Here is a 24,032-nt window from a genome sequence, read left to right as displayed (position 1 = left end):
TCCACCCTTACTCATCTCCTGAGCCCATCCCTGAAGGCCATACCGTGCCAGCTCTCTGCATCTCCCATCGCAGGTCACACCACGGAGACGTGAGCACTGCTGTCTACTGCTGACCAACACAGACACCTGTTCCAAAGCAGCTCCTCTGACCCTGGCATCAATGCACCCTCTCTCTCCAGTGATTCACATCATCCTCCCGGACCAGGCTTTCACTGACACTTATCAAACAGATTTCAGTGCAAAGCTACATCATATCATATAAATCATATAAACCTCATTTCACAGCCCTTAAATGTTTTCCATCATCTTTTTTTCCAGCTGGCCATCTTTCATTCTAAAGCTGTATTATCCTTTATGATTAGTTGAATAAGCATTTGAGTGATTTCATTTTTAGTGCCTCCAAGGCTGAGGATCTCCCATGAGAAAGATCATCTTTAAGTGCTCTGCTCCAGGTTCTCAGCATTTATAAATCAGACGACTGGCTCCTCTCTATTTTTCCTGATGAAGTACCACAGATATTTCAGGTATACTTTGATTGCAATTTCTTCATTTCAGTACTGTTGATGGTCAAATAAGATTCAAACATGCAACACAGAAATCCCCCCACATAAAGCAAGAATGCTGTTAAAATTTACAAGATGTTCGAGTGGATTATGTTGATAATGCTGGCACACACTAGGCAAGTAAAAAGATTACCCTTCTTAGAAACTCAGTAGTTATAAATGAATTAATGGTGAACTTTATCCTCGTAATTCCGAACTTAATATTGAAGACATAACACAGAGATGATACATTTGAAAATCATCATGCCTTTAACTCCCCCCCCCCCCCCCCCCCCCCCCCATTATAAAAGTTTAAGAACAATCACAGGATCACAGAAGGCTTGAGGGTGGAAGTGACCTCTGGAGGTCATCTGGTCCACCCCCCCACTGCTCAAGCAGGGCCACCTAGAGCCCGTTGCCTGGACAACATCCAGATGCCTTTGGAACATCTCCAAGGACAGAGATCTCACAACCTCTCTGGGCAACCTGTGCCAGTGCTCAGTCACCCTCAGAGTTAAAAGAGTGTTTCTGGATGTTCAGAGGGAGCCTCCTGTGTTTCAGTTTGTGCCCGCTGCCTCTTGTCCTGTCACTGGGCACCGCTGAAAATAATCTGTCTCTGTCCTCTTTGCACCCTCCTTTCAGGTAGTTATATACATTCATAAGATGGCCTCGAGCTTTGTCTTTTCCAGGCTAAACAGTTGCAGCTCTCTCAGCCTTTCCTCATAGGAGAGGTGCTCCAGTCCTTTAATAATCTCTGTGGCCCTTTGTTAAACACTCCCCAGTATGTCCATGTCTCTGTTGTACTGGGGAGCCCAGAACTGGACCCAGTACTCCAGGTGTGGCCTCACCAGTGCCAAATAAAGGGGAAGAATCACCACACTCAACCTACTGGCAATGCTTTGCCTAATGCAGCCCAGGATACCATCAGCTACCTTTGCAGCAAGGGCACATTGCTGGCTCATGTTCCACTTGGTGTCGACCAGGATACCCAGGGTCCTTCTTCTGCCAAACTCCTTTCCAGCTGGGCAGCTCCCGGTACCTGGGGTTGTTCCTCCCCAGGTGCAGGACTCTGCATTTGCCCTTGCTGAACTTCATGAGGTTTCTGGCAGCCCATTTCTCTAGCCTGTACTGTAATCTTTTGTATAAATAGTGCAGAGTTACATAAATACCACAATATTAGCAAAAAGCATTAAAAAAAAAAATCTAATGGTTTGATCATAGTTTAGGAACCCTAAACAGGTCTTTTTGGAGGATCTTTCATCATTATTTTCCCAAGCCGTGCTACAGTCGTTCAAAATGGCCTTTAAGTGTTTCAGAAACACTTAAAGTCTGTTTCTCAAAGGCTGATGAACTTAATTGTGTAAGTCTAAATATAAGGTAGTGTGCTGAAACCAATGTCACAATAAAAAAATGATTCCTGATATAGAACTAGATAACATAATGCTAGAGATTTTATGCCAAAGCTTGCATGAAATAAAATGCTACTTCTTCATTCAGCATCTGCTTCAGATTATTTTACATGGAAGTCACTGCTGCTCTGAAGCTGCCAAGGCACAGTCAGCTTCCAATTAAGCTACCTTATATTTGAAGTTGATTGGAAGCAAAGCTGTCTCCTCCCTATAAGCATCTCCCAAAAACTAAGTAATCTGATATAATCTCCAAATGTATTTATTCTGCGTTGTCCACCCAATTAAACATCTTGCACAAATGCAATCAACGAGCCTTCTCTCTAATTGAAACGTTTATGCAACAATTTTCATGTGACTCCCATTAAACATTTAAAATAATTAGCTGCATTAGAAAGACATTTATGTTCAAATAGCTCACATGCCAAGTTTCTTTGTTTCGCAAATGAATATGAAAAAGATTCCCAGAGGAAAAGACCAAATATTGGGCGAATCTATAAGACAAGACACTCCCTAGAAACCAGTTCCACACAGTATTAAATGGGAAATCTTTTAGCAGTGGCCTTACTACTGTTGTTGTTTCTCCACAGTCAGCAATTTCCAAGACCCAGAAAGGCAATGACAAAGGAGTTGACTCTCTATTTTTATACATTATCGATAACATAAACCAGACATCACCTTGAAGCATGCTCCCCTCCTTCCTCTTCTCCCTCTCCCTACACTATTGGCAATAAGCTAAAGAAATTCACCATGAAAAGACACTAGTGACTTTATTTCCATCCTGGCACGAATAACAAGTTTTTTTAAAGGATTTTGATGGTTCTTTATTTACATCATGGATCTTCTTTAAGAATTATGCTGAGAAAAATCTAGGTCATTGAAAGCTTCTTAAACTGAACCACAGAGAAACTGAAAAAGAATGTAAAGGCACTGATGTCAGGTTTATTTTGCCTTTTCACAAGCTCATTTTTTTTCCAGATTGACTGGCAGAAGGTAGATCAACCTTTGGACATCTTTCTTATTCTGAAGTTTCTATTTCCATGAGTGAGTTAATTCCATTCCCATCCAAAATAAAACATTTTTAAAAAATGTTCTGCACTTGGCAAACAGATCCAGCTATGTAAGAACAACTTGAAGAAGGCTAGGCTTAAAGGGCAAAAGAACAACTTCAATCAACATATAACAAAAGACATGTAAACATCTCAGATTAGGATCCTGAGCAACCTAATTTAATAGTTTCTTCTAGACAAAACTTTATAAATAAATATATATGACTGTAAACAATGTTTTTCCTTATTTCCTTGCCTCACCTTTGCCCCAGCCATTAGCTTGGTTTTGGTATGAAACTGAATATTAAGGTCTGCTTCCTTTAAACTATGTGCTTATTGCAGTCTTCCATTTATGTAAACTAGTACCATACATTCAAATTTCATTATATAGATTTCTTCTGTTCGACCACCATGTAGAATTTCTTAGGTTAAATACATAGTTATACAGGTCAAAACTAATTTCTTTTGAAGTTAAAAGTGTCCATTGAAAGCAGATTGCATTAATAATTATAATTGGCAATAATTCAAAATTAATTAGCTATTAATAATTATTACTACATTTCTAACACTGTGTCCAACACAAATGTTCTGACCTCAGCAAATGTCACTCTTTATCACTCTATTCATTTACATGGAGATAACTGTACACATGGGGAACCCTTTATTGCCTTTTCCAGTTTCCAAAGGTTTTGTCTTCGGATGGTTGTTTAGCATAACCACCATAAGGTTTCTTAATGGAGAAAAATCTATCTTGCCTTTTGTACAGTGGAGAAAAGTGTCACAACATTTGCTTCTTCCACAACTCCCCCATCCTGTTGCACAGGATTTCACATGGCAAAAGTAAAAATTTTGGCTGGCTGCAGGGTATTAACAAAAATTACTCTGTACTGAAACTATTTTCAGTTCAACTGTTGCTCACACACCCTTCAACATGACAGACGCTGATCAGGCCCGAAGTGTAACTGGTAAGAAATAAGTAGTTCTGTGGGTTTGTTGCCAGAGTTCTGCAGGTTCTTCTTTCAGTACACCCAGCTGTACAGAAAAAAAAACAAGTTTGCTTGGCTCACATCAACTGAGGCTTTGCCAACCTATTACACTCCATGAATTTCACTTTTTGAAACGTAACAAAACAGCTAGTGCATGAACTTACACAAGCTATACCATGAAAACTGCATTTAAAGAGTAATTTAAAAGGTTCATCCTGTTCTAGGTGCCATACAAGATATTTGCCCTTCCATGGATAGTGCTGCGTTAAGCCTGACAGCTTAAACTTCTCTGTGAAGACCCTTGTTTTTCATGCATACAGACATTTAGATAAATTACCAGGTAGCTTCATTCTGGGATTCAACATGGAAACCACCTTGTGACAGCAAATTCAGCTTTTCTATCTAAAACGTCAGAGAAATCCTAGTGATTTTGATAATCTCTTACAAAGATTATTAATTTAGGGAATCAAGCCTGCATGTGGTTTTCTACCGAAGTCAAGAACTGATGATAGCTTTCCCTAGGACAAAATCAGTAGGCATATCAGAGGCCATTTACTTTCTGAAATTGTGGTTCAATTTCACAACCCTCTACCTTTGAAACTCCTGCTATTACTCTGCTCTATGGGCTTTACTGCCTCTAGAAGAGGAGATTCCCAGCCCACTCCTGCTTCTCACAGAATCCCATTTGTTCCTAAAAATAAATAAATAAAATAAATAAATATATATATATTTTGGCAAGACTTGGCATCACTATTGTGTATCAAGTACCAATGACCAAAAGTATCTGCTCGTGAAAGTCTGTATTCCCTCCCCAAATTTTATATATCTATTGAAAATAAATATATATATATATCTAATATAGATGCCTATCTAAGTAGATATATATAGATATAGGTATCTATTGAAAATGGCTACCTCAGATGTCTGAACACTGCATACTGAAGTTAAAACACCAAGGAGACACATGGAAGAGCATTGACTTTAATTTGCAAAACGAGAATGTGGTTAGAAACTCATCATTTTTCACTGGCACTTAACAGATGATGGAAAAAAAATCAGCCCTGCAGCTGCCAGCATCTCTCCAGATAAACAAACTCTGCTGTTTCTGCTGGGGGAGTAACTGACGAGGAGGCTGGCCATTCAGGGGAATTGTCAACAAACATTTCCTATCTCAAATGATGCCAGATTTGGTCCTAATTAAACAGTTTAGTAACTTTGGGGAAGGAAAGGATACTCTCCATCACTACCTATTGTATTCCACCAAAGCTACAGAGTCACGGTAGCCATTTCAGCTGTTAATAGCCACCTCAATCTGAGTACATTTAGTCCTCACTAAAGACTCAGGTTCCCCCTGTAGCTATTATAAAGGAGGCACTTCAGTGCATTTTATCATATTCTATAGTTTTGCTACCCTAAAGTAGCATGAATGTACTCAAAAGGTACTATTACATACCACTGGCTGGAGATACCCAGACAAGCAACTCAAATATTTGACTTTTACATAACCACAGTTCACAGAAATAATTTCCACCCAAAGGCTGTTTAAAGGTGGTCATATTTCTTGACACTGTGCAAAACTACCATAAGTGGTTGCCTAATATTACATTCCCTGGTCTCTTTATCATTAAATGTAAAAAAACTATTACCTAAGATTTGTTCAGTAGTGTTTATTTGTTAGAAAGTTTTGTTTCAGCTTTACTATGGAATAAATTTAAAGGCAAACGGATGCAGTTCTGTAAAGAAATTGTTATCCCTGCATGGAGCAATGTAACTTAGAGTGGGACGAGTGGAGCACAAGCAAAGGTCCCTTGGTCAGACTTGAGACTAACCAAGCAAAATGTGGAATGCAGCACCTTCCCAAAATAGTACTTGCTGTTATTAAGTTGTTTTTAACATGAAGAAAGAAGCTACCTGAACAGGTCTTTGAGCACAAGGACAGCAAAAGATTGGTCTACCTCAAATGAATCTGACAGCATAACCTAAGGCTCATTAAATCCAGCTCCGTGTCAAAGCCCATGTGTGACTTGTACATTGAGTCATTGAGTTCAAGCCAGCCACTAATGTGAACACTCACAATACCAAGCCAGACACAAAAAGTGAAGATTATCTTCAGGAAGAAATCCCAGTATCCTCCTCCAAAGTTAAAAGATTTTTCAGCTCCACTTCTTGCAAGCCGAGATTCAAGAAAGGGTTGCTGATGGCTGGGAAACACAACCAGGCTGTTCATTAGTCTATATGCCACTTTCCAGCAGCCAAAAAAAAAAAAAAATAATACCACTGCATAGCAAATAATATGAAAAGCATGGTCATTCCTACTGTTTATCTATTGTAGGTAAAGAACTCCGAGTTTGTATTGTATGAATGCACTCATTTTATAGTTCAATGTGCAATCAATACAGGTACTTATTTGCAGATAGTGGTAGTTCAGCTGCAGCATACAAACCTAACTTGCAACCATGTCATCCAAAGTCAAATACGTCCTTCCCAAAATACTTTATTACAGTTGTAGTGAAGAAAGAGAATCGCTCAGTAGAGAAAAGAAATACTTTCCAACAACCTTTCAAAAGATCTGCTAAGTCACTGCAGCAAAACTGGCCCTGTAAAAAACTGTGCACCAGCAGAGGTGGTTTTGTACACAACAGAAGAAGTCCTTTTATATCAGGGTCAGAGTTCTGCATTGACATGCAAGTCTAAGCTAAGCAATCTGAGCTGCCACCAACTCAGACTTTATAAATATTTGAAGAGAAAATATTTAATGTATTTCTTGAACTCAGTGATCCCTTACTGGTTTGAAATTCCATTTAAACATTTTATTGCTATTTAAGAAAAAAAAACTAGTTTCTACTTCCATACATTTGCAGATTTTAGAAAGAGTATAATTAAGTAGTTTAAAAAAACCCCATCATCAGTATGTGCCATCAGTGCTCATACCCAGATATTGCCTTTAAGTTGCACCTCCAGATACTTTGCAGATATATGTTCAGAAAAGACATAATTGTAGGAGATTAAGTCAATTATGTAAAAAGCAGAGGTTGCTGCAAACTCATAAAGGAAGGCAGTCACTGTGAATATGTTTGGTGCTATGAACATTTTATTACATTATTTTTGCTGAAATTTTATTAGGGTCTTCCCTTCTTTAGTAGCTGCTACTTGAACAGAGGGCGATTACCCCGTGTAAGGCTCCGGTTTAGGGGAAAAACAAGCCATTTGCACGCACATAATCCTCTAGCATTTTACTAGACAAGAATCAGTTTACCACCACAGTTTTTACAGCTGCATGTTAGAGAAGGCTCGAGAAAGAGGCAAAGAGAAGAAATTGATGTGAGCATGTTTACAGTGCTGTAAAATTTATTTCATCATCTTCAGAACTACTAGCTTATTTATTTAAGGGATAAAAGTAACATATAGAAAGCTTTCTATAAAGTTCATTCAGCTCTTTCATTTTAATGGTTATACATCAACATAGCAGAGTCTTTCAACTTGGACCCGTTTGGACATCTGTTCGATGGATGAACTGCTGGAGACACTCAAAGCCAGCGTCTGCTGCACAAGCAATTTCCCTACCCACTGAAAGACTCTGCCATGCCCTCACCCCATCTCACTTCTTCAAGAATTTCCTGCAGTAGTTTAAATCCTAAAGGTTTCTCCTAGACAAAAAGTGACTTCTGGAGATTGCCCAAGTGCTATTCCATGCACTTACGAGAGGGTAAGTGGCAATGAAACCTTACAGCAGCCAGCACAACCTTGGGCAGAGTGCTAAGTTAATTTCCTGTTAGCCAGATCGGCTCCAAGTTCTTCTGTATTGCCTGAAGTGTTGCAATTAAGTACTGCTCTAAGCTATGCTTAATTAGCCTGCAAGCAAATGCTCATTTGTAGCTCACATGCAGTGTAAAGCAGAACTAAATGTTCACTGAGAGCAAAGGGAAATTACACTAAAGGTACATTTGCACAAATATAGCCTGCTGCCTCCCGCTTTCCCCAACTTATTAATAACCTAGAAAATATTGAGAAATGTGTCATGCTGTACAAATGGTTAGAAACATACATTCTCTATCCTTGGAGCCGAATCTGCTGCTCTCCTGCCCCCCCCCCACCCCAGCTGATAAGCACTCTGCTCCCCTTAGAATGACAGCCTCCCTCTGCAGACAAAAGATTTGGGATCTGGATTATCTTTTTCATCTGTGCAGTCAAACAAACAAACAAATAATAGTAACAATAATACAAAAAAAAAAAAAACACCACAACACAAAGACAAAGACAATCCACACACAAAAAAAGGAACAAAACAAGGAAAAAGTAAAACCAACCAAACAAAAAATCAACCAAAAGCCCCCACAGACTAGGATGCAAATCATGATTGTGAAGTACACTGAAAGATAAACAAAGAGCATAAACAAAACTTCCACCAAATAGCATTTAAAACATTGACTGGATCCACACCCATGAGTAAAACCCAGCCTTAGTACCTCTTGTTAAGCAGACAAAGGAGGAAATTAATCAAAGTTCTCCTATATATTTAGAACTTTTTAAATGCTACAAGTGGAACAACATTAGCTTCAAACACAGCAAGGACATTTTTAAGCTGGACATCATTTGAGTCTGCCTTTCAGGAGACACTCATTTGACAAGGCTGTAACACAAGGGGCAAGGCTCAGCCTCACTTGGACGAGCTTTACAAAGCTTTGCCAAGCTATATTTTCAAGCTGTTCCTTAAATCAATTACAAGGTGTATGACAGTATTTCAAGCAATCTTTTCATCTTCTCATATATGCATATTCATATATATATACATACACACACTTAAAAACAACACTATTTTGGAGTCTGAGACAACTCAGTAAACATTTTTAATCTGAAGCACGTCACGTATTTTTCAATGCTAAAACTGTGCACCTGATACCCATTGTTTAGCATTTAGGCTCAGTTTAGTTTGTTCTACATAACTGAGTACTTGGGGAATGGGAATTGCTGCAAACATCTGTGAAGCTATTTATAAGGTCTGGAAATACTGTAGTTGGCTCACTTTCAGTGGATTTTAGTAAGCAATAGGGAAAATAAGTGTGACCAGCAACAGTATGACAAAGAAGTTACTTCAGAGTAATTAGCTGCTCTTAACGGCTTTCAGGCAAGGACAAGCTCAAAAATGACTTACGGAAGCTCAAAGGCAAATTATCTGTAAAATTAAATCCTGGTATTTTACTATCAGCATGCTGTTATTTAACTTAGAATATTGTTTACTGTCATGTTATACACTTCATTTGTCATTTGTTTGTTTGTTTTAAGCAATATTATTTTACTCAGCAGTGGTTTGTTCCTACGTTCATTACTTGTTTGGGCAAGCATAGTGGGGAAACGTGTTTTTTACAAGCGAATCCAAAAAGGCAAGAGCAAGAACACATGCAATGTCACCGTACAGCAAGGCAGCCACAGTCTTCCCTGGTGGCTGCAGAGCACGGACATCATTCCCACCACTAGAAGCCGCTTCCTCATGCTCAGGCCCTTTGCAGATGCTGAGCTGGGTTTAGGGAGCCCAGTGCCTCCTGCCCTGGTGTGGGTGGGGATGATGCTCCCAGGTGTATCTGGATGGGCATCGCCCACCGTGGACACCAGGTGTGTGCAGGGTAAGGTAGTCTCCATTAAGAATGCGTATAGTCCATATCTAAATATCCCCAAAAAGCAGAGAGGTTCCTCACTCTGGCCAGACTAGAGATCTAGGCAGATAAAAGAAGTGGCTGGAAAGATCTGGGTGCATTAAGGTGGCACCTGTTCAGTGAGAAAAAAACAGCTTTTAAAGGTCTCTCTCACCATCACCCCTTTCCCATATCAGAAAAAACACACAAACCAACCTGTAGAACAGTTTTTGCTTTGTTTTTAATTAAACTTCACTTGTAATCAGTCTGCTGAAACAAGTTGCTTTATCCACAAACCATCCCATGCTCAAGGTGAGATCTCACATCCAAAGTCCTCACTGTTAGTCAATCCATTTTGCTTCTGAGTGCTATTCATTGCCCCCCCAGGAGGAAAACTAAACACTTATGCTTTGTGCCATAGTGAAGGTATTTCCAACTCTGCTCCTTCCCGAAATGCACCAGAAGAAACCAGCTCCAGTAAGCCTGACATGAGGGCAGCAGGGTCTAACACTGGAGAGAACAAGAAATCCTAATGCCAATGGAGGAATGTGACATGCAGTTTTTCCAAATCAGTGATGGCTTGCCTTTTATAAGTGCAGATTAAACTCAGTTTTATGTAAGTTTTGTAAGTGATGTTCAGATTACAGCCAGGCTGAAGCAAAAGATTGGAGGTACTTACATTAATTAAACAAAATATCTTTTTAGTACAGTAATTCTGCACTTCTGTTAGAAGAAAGAATAATAAAATAATAATTTGATAGCAATAAAGAGACTATCAATCAAGAGAATAGAGAATTGAAACTCATCCCACAATGATTTAATTAACTCAGCAGTATTCTTCTAATGTAAAAATGTTATTAAATTCCAACAACATCCCCTCTGTTTATGAAGTGGAACAAAACCATATCTGCAAGCTCTGGAGCAATGCATAAGCATCCCATTAACACATCAACAAACTTGGAAGTTCATTCTTCCCCTATGCGTCCACACACAAACACCGCCTAAGTGAAGACAGGCATTTCAAACAGATTTCCACTTTAACGTGGGCACAGTTCACTGTCCAGGTCATTACAGCAAGCCCAAAGAAACCTTTTTCCTGCTGTGAATCAACAGCATCACTCCTGATACTTAAGCAACCGCTGTGCTGATGGTTTGGAAATGAACAAAATGTTGGCTTTGCCTTCCATCCCTAGAAGTAGATGCCAGCACCCAAGCAAGAAACCGGGTGTCTTCCCAGTCCTGCGCTACATAATCCAGGGCATCCATGGGGTATCAGCTGCAGCTCAGCCACAGGTGCCAGCACAGCTCTGTGAGGGCTGCTTGGGTTCATCTCCAAAAGGATCCCGTGGTCAACTCGCCCACCAGTTGCTGGCAGCAATGTGGTACCGCAAGGTCACGTAGGACACACAGCAGAGGTTCTAACCTACGAGTTGGTGCTTCCTTGCATCTGTCCTACTGGGTGGCACAGGTCCAAAAAGGTTTCTATCCAAAACGTCTGAAGTTGACCCAAACTCACACCTCACTTCTTGACAGCAGGGAGAGCTGAGACAGCATAGCTATTCCCACTATGTTGAGTGACTCCTTAAAGGCTATCAATATGAAGTTATGACATCTCTGATTCATCTCAACCATTCACTTATGGTATAATTACAGTCACTCAATATAGTTCTGTTGTTTGGGTTTTTTTAAAAAATTCCCTACTGCACTGATGTTTACACCCAAACCCACTCCTGCCTGCCTTGGTAGGCACAGAGAGAATTAGCATTTCTCTCATTTTACGTTTTCCCATTTTTTCCCCACACGGTCCTGCCTGATAGCTTCTCAGTTTTGTCAGTTCCTAATCAAAGCATAGAACAGCTAAGTTATATTCTCACTGTACCATTAATAAAATATAGCAAGAATAACATTGCGCAACAAAAATATGCAAAGACACACGTAACCGAGACACACACACACACAAAAATCTAGTGTGGACAGACTAGCTCACAGTTACTGCAGTTTAGACTACAGGCTGCTCAGTATTTACGAAAGGCAGTCCTAAAGGTTAATTGCAGTAGTGTTATTACTGTAAAACAGCTTTTTAAAACAACCGCAAGCATTACTGTGTGGCTGAACACCTGGTGTGGCTACCAGCACATGCACAGCAGGGCAGGTTTGGGTTGGGCTGGTCCAGTCCCTTGGAGTGTGCCAGACCACCCTTGGCCAGGCAACGCGTCTTCCGGCACGCTGCCGCCGGTCCCAACCACGCTATGAAATGACAACATCCACTACCGGAGCATCGCTTACCGATAGGGAGCCAAAACGCTCCTGGGAGTGCGGCCAGATCTGTGTCACTAAAAACAAACAAAAAAAAATCCCAACAACTAACATACTTTTGGGTTTGAGCGTGAGGTGCCCTTAATATTTCCAGTAATTCATGTTGGGACTCTAACTACTACTGTTCTGGCACTACTCAAAAGCATAAATGAAGCGACTCATTTCCTTCTACCACTAAACTTCTTGCTGTAACATGGAAGGAGAAACAGCAGCTTTGACTTCATGCTGACACCCAAGACCACGTGTGGGGCTCCAGCTGAAAAGCCTGGAGACCCACCGACCACCCAGCACTGACAGGACTGAGGACTGTCTGTCTTCAGCTTAGCCCAGCAGACTCATTAGTCTTCAGTTATTCGTTACTCTCTTCTGCAGTAATGAGCAAATGAGACTTTCAAAACCACGTGAGCTCACCCACCCTGGTTTCTTCAGGAGTATCAGGAGTGACAGGACAAGATGTTCACATGACACAGGGGACAAGATGACAAGTAATGCAACATCTTTACTAGACTGTCCATCAAATTTACCTCATTTAGTGCACAAAAGTGCTACACCTCCAAACAAGAAAAAGGCACCCAGGAAGTGCAGGGCCTGGTTTCTTGTTTGTTTTTTAACACAGATCACAGCCCTGCAGCAGAGGCCTGATCTTCTCCAATTTTTCCCCAAACACAACAGCAACTTCCATAAAGAAAGGCATCAAACATGCCACAGAGCAATCTATATGTTACTTATTTAGTTTAAGCACTATGCTTCAAAGAAAGATCTGAGAGAAACAACATGATATATCATGACAGATACACATAAAACCCCATATTTTAAAGCTGGGCCAAAGGGAGTGCGCCTGGACCTGCACCTAAAGAATTGTCCAGATTAATCCCACTACAGGATTTGGCCTCTTAAGAGAAAGTAAAGTCCTGTTGACTCCACCTGATGTCAGTATTTTCAAAATGTCTTGTTGCTAAAGGTTATTCAGCCACAGGATTAAGTACAAAATATGCTGTCACACATGCAAAACCTAACTTAGTACAGAAAGTTTTCATTATAAAGAAGTTCATATTTTTATACAGCTTCTCTGTTGGAAATCAACATCCTTGTCTTCAGAAGAGCTTAATAGAAACGTTTTACAGGAAGAAAAAAAAATTAGAAGTGCATTATAGCATGTAATTAAAACAATTAAAACTAAGAAGTCTGTTTACAGGAGTTGCCTTGAAGGATAACTAAATCTGCAAAAAGAGAATGGCATTAATTCATACCCATTTGTGAATTTAATTTGCTATAAAAGAGTAAATAATTTTGGTACATCAAACTGCTATTTGGAAGTTTGCCTGGGCTGTATAGAGGGGGGATGTGAGAAATTTGCCCTATTTTTACAGTTGAAAGCTTCATTGACTCACACAAGATACTTTAGCCTAATATCCTGTGGCATTGCAGTGACCTACATGTAATTATTGCATGTTTTTTCCAAAATATTTGTACACAACCAGAAATTATAACCTAAGTTACCAACCAGTTCTTAGTTTATACCAGCAACACAAAGATGGACTTCAATTAGCGGTAACCTAGCTGTCTGAAGATTTTTGGAATCTTTTGGACAAATATTTGGTCTTGGTTTGATTTAACTTTTTGGTTTCCATTTTTCTTAGACAAACATATTTATATTGTTAAGTAAATGATGTTTTAAAAACTTTCAGCTGTCCCTTCTCCCAGCCCACAATCACTGTCCCCATCAGACGTCGGCTGATCCCGTGTTTGTAGGTGCACATGCGTTTTACAAACAAAGATGTGGGGAAAACAGAGAGGACCACCCAAAACGTATCTTTTCTGCTCTCACCTTTACCTGCCCTTCCCAGCACGGAAAGTGGGAACACCTACATGCTCACAGAGGTCTGAAGTTTCTCCCAGCTCGCAGCCAGGCTCTGTGGCGACAGACAGACAGGTGGCACTTAGAGGACAAAGGCACCTGATGAAGGAGAAAACGCTTGGCATGCACCGATCAGGTAGCTGCTCTCCCACCAGCCTCCTCATGCCCAAGCTCGAGGACAACGCTGCTCTCCACTCAAGAACATAAGATCTTTTTGGCAGCTACTGCTTGAACGCTCATACTTTGTCCAAACATGAGACATCTGCAATGTCCCACTCACCCCACCAGGAGCTGAAGTAGCTACTGACTTAATAGCACAGCAAGTTGGTACTTTTCACCCAGGTACCCACCCGCTGGTTGCCCACATTACTAAAACTTCAGTGGTGCCAATTTTTACAGAACTACATGCCGTTCACTATCTACAAGTTGACATCTAATATTTCTCACTGTAGAACAGCTCGAAGTGGGATGTTTCCACCTGCAGAACTGTAATAAAGGACCGCAGCGCTGAACTCCCAAGGAGTGTATGTCTGTTTAATTACAAGTAATTTCGTAAGCTCTACCACCAGATGTGTTCGGTCACACAACCGTATGAGCCCAGACCCCGCCACTGTGGACGCTGCTTCAGTGCAGGATAGCCTTCAAAATGTTACCTAAAGGGTCACAGCTATTTCCCATCTAAATCTTTTACTACTAAATTATGGGTTGGTTACTCAATCTATGAGCTAAAAAAAAAAAGAGTATGTACAAAATCTTTTAAATTAGTTTGTTGGGTTTTTTTTCTAAAGCAGAGAAGATTATCTAGAGTCAAATAAAAAAAATACCAAAATCTGCAATGATTTCAATAAGCCTAACATTCCAGTTTTACCTCCCAGATTGATATACTGATGCTCCCATTAAATGACTATCCCATTTGCCTACATGTGTTTTTAGTTTTGTGCTAGTACAGAAGACTCATTATTTCTCACTGTTCTTGGTCTTCTGGGGAGCAGCTGGGGAAGCTCCTGCAGTCGTCAGCTTTACAAGCAGCAGAGCTAGAGGTGGCATCCCGCTTCTTGCTGTGGTGAAATCAGTACCATTATCCAACAGATCCCAGAAAATATATTTTAAAAAAATAAATTATTTGTGATGTGCACTTCTTTGAATAAGACTTCATCATCAGGAGAAAACAAAAAAGAAACTACTTCAAAAATGTAAGAAAGTTTTATTACAGCTGTTTTTCATTGTTTTACTGCTTTTACCTTTCTTTGCTGAGCCAAGAAAAAGCACAAAACAAATGCAGAGCAGTGCATAAGCAACATTGTGAACCACTTGTTTAAAAAAAGCAGTGGCAACTGCATGAAAAAAATAATTAAAAGGATCAAAAGTATCTCAACAAGAAATATACGTCTTAAGCTCCAACTAAGCAAATAAAGTTTTGCGTATGCAAAACTGCAACATCCATTTTTTTCATCTGCAAATATAATTCAGGCTTTATGACCTGAAATCTCCTTCACTCAGTCTTTCGTTCACATGTGCATCTTTCTCCTATAAGGAACAATACACCAGAAAAAAGTTTTAATTCAGTAGAACCTTGGGACAGAAGTGGCATTTCTTTATGCCCAAGGCTTGGCAATATGACATGAGATTCTTCTGTGTCTAACACGACCAGATATTTAAATTCCTCTTGCATAACCACTACTAGGTCTTAGCATTGCAGAGGTGTATTTTTAAATTACTAAAAAATAAGACTGAGTTGTCCCATGAGGAACAATACTAATGACACTTTGTTTCTTATGAAGTTGTCTCAAACATCCCAGTTTCCAAGTGACCACCCACAGTTCCACAGTATCAACAAACAAAATATCCACTCCTTTTTGAATTCCCCTATGACTACTTTAACCTGGGTCACTCTCAGGGACCCTAGATACGAGCTGCCAAAAGCAACATTTCCTCCATGCCACGCGTGTGCCGCGATGCCCTGTGTGATCAGAGCTGCAGCACTGCCAGCGGGAACCACTATTTGCCTATTTACCCACAAATGTTCGAGAAGCATGAAAGGAATTGCTTTTCACTAACACCTCATCTATCCCGTGTAGTCAGAATGGCTCACTCCAATCTCCAATTTTAATACTTGTTTATAATGTGCAAGCAGAGAACCTTAAATTAAGCATCATTATGTTTAACCTTGGTTTACATTTAACATTGTAGTTATACTTTTTCCTTGAAACATAGCTCATTTTCACTAACTGCCAGCCATTACAATGTGCTGTTGCAGTCCTTTAACTAAACTCATCACTTATTTTGTTAGCCAGTAGTTTATATTGTATGTATGGATGCTTTTCTAAGCAAAAAACATCTTAAAATAATTTACTACATTCCCAAACTATATATTCTTTTAATGGGATAAAGTTGGAAAGATGTATAATATTTCTTAAGTTACCCATTTTTTATTCAGGATACTTGGTAGACTCTATTGAAGAGAATTAGAACTGGATTAAACACAACTACCATCCTATGAGGAGGCTGAACAGACAGATTATTTTGTTATCCAGCAACACTCCACGTTTGAAGAATGAAGAATCAGTTTTCTTCCTTCATGAAGAAAACTGAACCTGCTCTTTTTTCTTACTTTTGTCCGTAAATACTTTAAAACTGGAGTTTTTTTTTTTTTTTAGTTCTGTTCCACTACTCCTTTATTAAAGAGAGGAAAATAATTCATTAGAGAGGAAAAAGAATACTTTACTATCCTCTCACTCTGAGCCTGTATTTCTCATCTGCCCACCATCAGTCAATAAACAGTGTATCTACATCTACAGAAGAATCCACTATTGTCCAACAGGCTTTAACTCCTCGTCTCACATACTCAAAGGTTTTACCACTGTGATGGATTGTCTTGGCTTAAAAACTTCAGCAGCAAGCATACCTAAGCAATATAAACATTTATTTCATTTCAGGCTTTCAAAAGGCTTGTGAAAACGTTCCATTTTGAAAATAGGTAGATTGGGGCGAGGGGGGCGGGTATTTGTTTTGTTTTTAAATTATAACGTAAAAGTTAGGGAAAAAAATCTCCTTTTATTTTGCTTTTATAGCCATCTTCTTACATACGTGAAAAGTTTGGGGTTTATATATTTTTATATTTATGTGCTGTTAAACCACTAGTTTCTAAATTCCATCAAAAACTGATGGAAATAACTGATCATTTAGAGTTCTTAATGCTTTACAGAGTGATCTTTAGGGTGGCTTGGGTTAATTCTAGGAAAACATAAACCCAATGGGCAAAGAATCCCCGACCCTGGGGACTATTTGGAAAGGCAAATGCAGGTTCCTCAGCAACATCAGTTGGTCTCAGACAGGCAGCTGCACTGCTATCCTGTCAGCAAGTGCCAGAAGGCAGAATTACCCCTTGTTTTGCATCCCTGGAATCAGATTAGCACTCCCTTGGCAAAACAGCCTTTCTGCTTAGCCAGTACCCAGGCCTCTGATGAGGTTCTGCTGAATTCCCAATGAAAGACTCAATCTTTTTTCCTAGAGCATTATTTGGTTATCTGTCTTGTACATATAGGAAACACACTAAAACCAATGAAGATGCACTGTCTTTCAAGAAAGCAGACTGTTTTCATGGTGATGTAAAGCAGTACAGAAGATGCGAGGGTGTGTACATTAGGGTCTACTGCTTGTAGCTGAACTGTCCACCCAAACCCTTTTATCACTCAGAACAGACGCAGGTGCTACTTACAAACTGAGCAGTGATACAGAACATCACCACACTTGTGGGTGCCCAAGCACAGAACTGTTCTAAGCCAACAATTAGTAAGAGCAACCCATCTTTTTTTTCCCAAGTAAGCCAGTACAGTTTACAAAATGAAGGTTTTTGAGCCCAGCTTTACTCTTTAAATGTGCTCAAGGATCAATACAAAACAAGATGTTTATTTCTCAGAGTGTAGAGTAGGACAGAGAAGAAAAACTGTCTGCAGTGTCACTGAGGTTATTGCTCTGGACCATGTGGGAGCTCAGTCTGTGCTAGCTTCACCAGCAAGAACCCAGAGAGCCACTCTACCAGCTTCCCGTGGGACAGTTCTCCCCTTAAGTCCCATTACAAGGAGCTGTGTCTAGTTACGTGCTCTAAGAACATTATTTTGCTTTTTGAGCAGCCTCATGAAAAAGAGAAAAATAAAGCAGCACTATGTCCTTAAAGAAAACAACTGTTCAGTGTCTTTGTGACATCTAGAATATGCAGGATAACATGCACAGATCCTCCTCCATCTCCAAGCTAATTAACTTGACTTCTGAATTAGTAAGTCATTACCTTGGATAACAAAATCTAAAAGATATTAAGCATTACTGCTTCACTCACAATATGCACATACCTGAAAGAGACTTGCTTAACTTTTACACTTCATTCTTACAAATCTTTTTAATAAGGTCTGAGATCTGTTTAAAGACACTCTCTCGGCCAGTGCTGCCCTACTCACACAAGTGTGCCTAGTTACCTGGAAACTTTCTTTCTGGCTCCAAAATGAAATAGTCCACTGCAGGTTTGAACGCAAACGGATGACCCAAAGCTTCGTCCCATACTCACATGCTTACTAGCAGGTTGACTCTGAGGTAAAGATCCTGGGGCCAGCACTGGAGAGCTTGCGGGGCTACAGAGTTCTGGGAAGGGATTTGGGATGGCCGGCAAAGACGATGTTCTGAATTGCTGTTCTTCTTCTTGAAGGCGCCTATAAACACAGAAGCACTAAGCATTAAGAGGAGCAAAGCGGCATAGCTAGACCTGCACTTCCTGCCCCATCATTTACAATAATGATCCTAATGAAAAGGAATCAAACCCTTTTTGTTTTTCTAAGCAACTACTACACTGTTACTGTGGCTGCAAGCACAAAGTAGGTAATTGCATATGAAAAATGACTTGTCAGGCATCTATGCCTGTTTTGTTGCTTATAACTTGATTACTTGGGTGAGGTAACTGCGTACATAAAATAAACAGAAATACCCGTCTGTACTTGCTGTTGTAAGCACTAGTCTACAAGCTTAAGCTCTGTGTGCCAGAAAGTCAGTTAAGCTCTTCCAAACCAATGTGAAAGACAACTGCAGTCACTTGGGGCCAAATTTCATGTTGATCTGCAAATAAAGGTGTACCCCTTTGAAGTCTCTAAGCTGAGACTGAAACCAATGTTGTCACTTCATCAGAACACCAGATTCCATCTCCAAGTAACTTGTCATTTCCTGAAGAAATCGAAATGCAAAGACTCAGCTTGAGCAATAAACTGTGATCAAACCATCCCACCTTATGCTAATTGTATGGTTACTATTCAGACAAGTTTGCACCTCCTGAGATACACCTCATGAGTCTATGTAGGACCAACAGAGTATCAAGTTCCAGTTTATATGATACACCTGTACTGCCACACAAGAAAAAGGAAAACTAAGGCCTACCAGTTGCCACAGAAAAGCTTGAAAAGATACAAGACCCTACAGATTGCTTGAGGTTTCCCCACTGCTAGGGAATCATTGCTGAAGATGCACGGGGTGACTGCAGCGGGCTGGCCTGCAACACCTTTGCAGAAGGCACCATCTAGTGGCAATCCTTAAAGTTTCCAGAGAAAAATCAACTAACTCCTGGATTTGAAAGGCAAATCATTAAAAACCTCAATTTGCTCTCACTTTTTCCCCATGTCTTTAGTAAGAAGAACCTTCTTAACAGACCTGCCAGGGAAACAACTGCTGGGTTTGCCTCTGGCAACACATCCCACTCCAGGCACATTCTCTGTCTCTGCCTGTCCCAGAACCCAGGGGCTGATAAATCAACCACTGGGAAATCTTCTCCATAGGTGACTCTAGCCTTCAATTTACTTGCCTTGGCGTTCCATGAATGAGCCTTACAGATTTGGGTTATGCTATGAATACAAGGTTCTGACCATAACTATGAGCCAAGCAAACAACTACTTTGACCTGCTTGATTGTTTTTTGTGCCACCCGTGCATGCACTTCCCTACAGCACAGGGAAAAGGACAGTTTAGCCCAGCAGACTTATCATCTCAGCAGCTGTGCAATAGTGCTATCCACTGCAAGTTTTTGACTGACCTCCATTGTAAGAAGTGGAACTACAGACGGCACAATGAGAAAGGTGTGATTTTCTCAAAACAAGCATTCACTGTACTGCACTCTGCTCTGCCTGTACTGCCGCAATGCATCGTTTACTTTCATGAATGATACACACATAAAACTGTGCTCTTAAGAAAATTGCAACAGTCACCCATCCTGTCCTGGCTGAAAAAAAGACACCACCATCCCCCTCTATGGGGAAGGGGGTATAGATAACCCTGAATAAAAGTTTCACCATTATTTTCTTCAATGATAAACACACAATGTTCTTGTGGGTATGGAAGTACAGAGTTCAAAAAGGCAGAGTGTTCTCAGAAAAGAATTGCTAAGTTTTGAAATGCCAAAAATAGTTGAAACAAAGTGTTTTGATTGAGATATTTACAAAACATTGACAGTTATAATACTCTAGAGAGTACATTTTCTAGTACAGCCCTATTTAAGGTTAAATATGCAATACTTGTAAAAATGATTGCATCATTAGCTGACTTGGTTGTATTGCAGTTACTGCATACTACTCATTCATACAGAAAACCTGTCTTAAGAATACCATTCCTATACGAAATACATCAACATAAAGAATTAGGAACAACCCTTTCCACATCCAGGATTTTTCTATTATTATTATTATTGCTTACTTCTTTTGCAGAAGACACTGTTAACTGGAAGGGCACACTCTAAATCTCTGATTTCAGCAATTTACCTAATCACGCTGACTGGAGCTCTCTTCCTCCCACTGGCTGAAGACAAGATCGTAAGAACCTCAGCATCACCAACAGACTCTCCCATTACCACCAACAGTATTGCACTTGATCCTTGCATTCAAGCCCCCATCCTGACAACTGGGAGACAATTTAAACCCTTCATTTTTTTTGTAATGATGCACATAATGCACTCAAGCGAAAAAGCTGAAAGTGCTCTAGGAAGGACAGTTAAACAACTTTGATGTGCTCTATTTTGTTTTTCTTGGACCCTTAAGGAAACCTCTACAAAGAGGAGTATTTTTTGTATATCAAAACTAGTGGAATGCATCCTCATGTATCTACATGATCTCTTACGTTTTATAAAACCAAGAAACTGCCAGTAAGCATCATACCTGAGAAAATAGTTCTTAACAGTTTGGAAATAAATCCAAATACAGGCATCATTTCTGTATATTGCTACCAATGACAAGCTTCTGCACACGTGTGCTACTACAGGTATATCGAACATTGATTTAAAGCAGGTTGAGAATGTGACTTTTTGCATTTTATAAAACACATGGAAAACTCATGTCCTTCACCTACCTGCTACATCTTTTTTCGTTATGTTAGGGATTAGAAGTGACCTTGAAAGATCATCTCATCCCTGTCCTTTTTGAACTGAGGGGCCCAGAACTGGACACAATATTCCAGGTGTGGTCTCACCAGGGCAGAGTAGAGGGGAAGGAGAACCTCTCTCGACCTACTAACCACCCCCCTTCTAATTCACTCCAGGATGCCATTGGTCTTCCTGGCCACAAGGGCACAGTGCTGGCTCATGGTCATCCTGCTGTCCACCAGGACCCCCAGGTCCCTTTCCACTACACTGCTCTCTAATAGGTTGTTCCCCAACTTATACTGGAACCTGGGGTTGTTCCTGCCCAGATGCAAGACTCTACACTTGCCCTTCCAGTTTAACATTACGAGACTCCCATAGAAGTCCATCTCCTATTTGAAAACGCACGTCTTTCGAAACCAGCTCAAGCCAACTTTTTGACAAAAAGGAGGCAAGTTCCTTGCTCCTACCTGACTGCCATGATGCGCACTGGCTGAGACCGCTGCACCTTCTGCCTGGGGGACAGCGGCTGCAGCGCGCCGGGACCCGAGGAGCCCAGCTGGCTGCGGCTGAGCTGGCCGTTCTGGAGGAGCGGAGTGGATTCCGACTGCATGCTGCATGCAGAGTATAAACTTTCAAATGAGGAATTCATGTCGTTTACCAAAGCTTCCAGGTCCACATCGTCATCTGCAAGACAAAATAAAGGCAGCGTGACACATCTGGAAGTCACAGATACAAGAAGTCTGGAAAGACCAAAGACTAAGTTTCTGTGAAGTCATCAAGTAATTTTAGAGTTATATTTTTATGGTGCAAATTTTTATTGTAGAGGACGTTTATTTTACAGCAGAAAAATGCAGCTAGTAACAGTCAGTGATGGACATTTATTTTGTCATCCTTGGTGAAAAGCGACTGATAAGAGAATTAAATATTTCTACTATAGTATTTACTATATATTCACAACCAAAATTTGGTGGGATTTTTAATAATGTCAGTGCTAATGTGAAGCACCACTTCACTTATTGATGAACTGACATATATTCCAAAAGTATATCACTTACAAATACCTTAGTTCAGCTTGTCAATGTATCAAGTTCAATTATCAAGCACTTTGCAAGATCCAATAATTTAGAAGGGAAAAAACACACACACACACAACACAAAGAACAAAACCACAAGAACAAAGAAACAAAAAAACAACCAACCAACCAACATGGTAGTGTTACAGAAGTCAACAGGCAGAAGACACACTCTGCTGTACACATTGGAAAGCAATCGTTACAGTTTGTTAAAAATCCCGTCTGTATTTCTGCTTATTTTTGTGATAGGGTATTTTGAAGGGCAAGGCAAGCTTTTAACTCTCACTCTAAGGAGATCTGTATCCTTGCTCTTGAAATGCGTTAGAGAAACCCCTACCTTAAAGAGCTCAAAGTACATTAACAGGAATGTGGTGTGGGTGTTTGGAGAAACATCAGTCCCAAAAAAGTGCAGGAACCTTTCCATATACGCCACCTTGCCTTGCAGTAAATAAGTTATGCATACTCGTTCCTCCTTAACAATCATAATTACTCAGCAAGACAACAAAACTCTGGGAGCCCTTTGCACTAACCACTCTCTGAACTCCTGTTGCAGAGCACTGTAATTACTCCCTTGCCACAAGTTACATCACTCCCTATCAGGAGTTCAGTGGGCTGACGAACACACACATCGGTATCTGCTTCTGGTTACTGCACAGCTACTTCAGACCAAACACAACTTTGTGCATCCAAAACTGTGCCCTTATTTTCCAGTTGTATCAACAGGCCTCAAAAAAAAATACCATTGCCGTCTGAAAACCTTGTATCACGCCAAACTCCTCATTACATGGATGGAAAGTAGAGCCAAGCAATGGAGCTAGTAGGCATTTACACAGTGCTATTGCTTTTCACCCCAAATAGCTTCTGATACCCATTCTTTTGCCATGTTCTCTAGGTAGATGATCCACCAGGAACAGCTATTCAGCTTGTGATCAGTTACAGTACTTTCTTTGAGATACCATGAATGATTTTGTACCACTATCACCTTTCGTGAGAATATAATCCGAAACAGCACCATCACCACCACGCCTCAGTAACCATAACGGGATCTGAACACGGTTATTTACACAGCAATTGTTTTGGATGCCGACACCACCAGTTCTCAGTGTTGGATGAACCAAAGATCTGCTGAGAATTAAATGAGTGCTGGTCACATACGTACGTCTGAGCTCTAACTGATGAACTGAAATACTACATTCGTCACTGAAAGTCAGTAGATTCTTTACTGAAGTAAAAGCCACTTATCCTTCACTGAAACGCACTCACAGGATTTCTAGGTTTGAACATGTATTTAAAACCCAACAAAAACCATCAAGCCACAAACGAGTTTCTTCGTTTCATTTCTTTATGGTTATTTCCTGTAGTTTCTGTAGCTAACAGCTATTAACACTGCTCTACTAAGACTCACCCTCACTGGGCAACACCACCTTCTAGACTTTGCTTTGCTTGGACAAAGTCTACAATAATTTCCCTGCTATTTTTAGAAATCGCAAGACAAGTTGCAATTTAAGTTTCATTCCATCCTCCAGATTCTTATCCTATTTGGAGGACATATCGAAAACACTTCTTGAGCAATCACAAGGGAACCACAGGAGTAGGAATATAAAGACATAGAGGCTGAACTACAAGGCTTTTAAATTCTATCTTTCATCTCAAGTACCAGAAGACCGAGCTGTAGGGTGTCAGATGGCTGTCAAGTCAAAGCTTAGGGGTTGGAAGAAGGAGGCATAGAAGACAGAGTCAGGGAGTAAATTACAGCAACTAACAGCAGCTGTTTAGCAGGGTAAAAAGC

General features: G+C 40.3%; 1 protein-coding gene across 7 annotated transcripts in view; it reads right to left on the bottom strand.

The window, feature by feature from the left end:
- The window catches only part of GRB10 (growth factor receptor bound protein 10), a 147,429-nt gene that overhangs the window by 36,729 nt on the left and 86,668 nt on the right, over positions 1-24,032 (bottom strand). For all 7 annotated transcript variants that reach the window (XR_011737513.1, XM_071804421.1, XM_065830850.2 and 4 more), the window contains 2 exons: positions 21,638-21,854; positions 18,349-18,490 (listed from right to left, as the gene is read on the bottom strand). Coding sequence is in view for 6 of the 7 variants with exons in the window: in XM_065830850.2 (XP_065686922.1) it covers positions 18,349-18,490; positions 21,638-21,854 (359 nt within the window). In the remaining variant the exon portion in view is untranslated. The remainder of the gene's footprint in view (positions 1-18,348; positions 18,491-21,637; positions 21,855-24,032) is intronic.

This window comes from Patagioenas fasciata, chromosome 2, assembly GCF_037038585.1.
Source record: "Patagioenas fasciata isolate bPatFas1 chromosome 2, bPatFas1.hap1, whole genome shotgun sequence".
Taxonomy (NCBI): Eukaryota; Metazoa; Chordata; class Aves; order Columbiformes; family Columbidae; genus Patagioenas; species Patagioenas fasciata.
The sequence above is the reverse complement of the archived record's forward strand: the minus strand, read 5'-3'. Positions and strand labels throughout refer to the sequence as shown.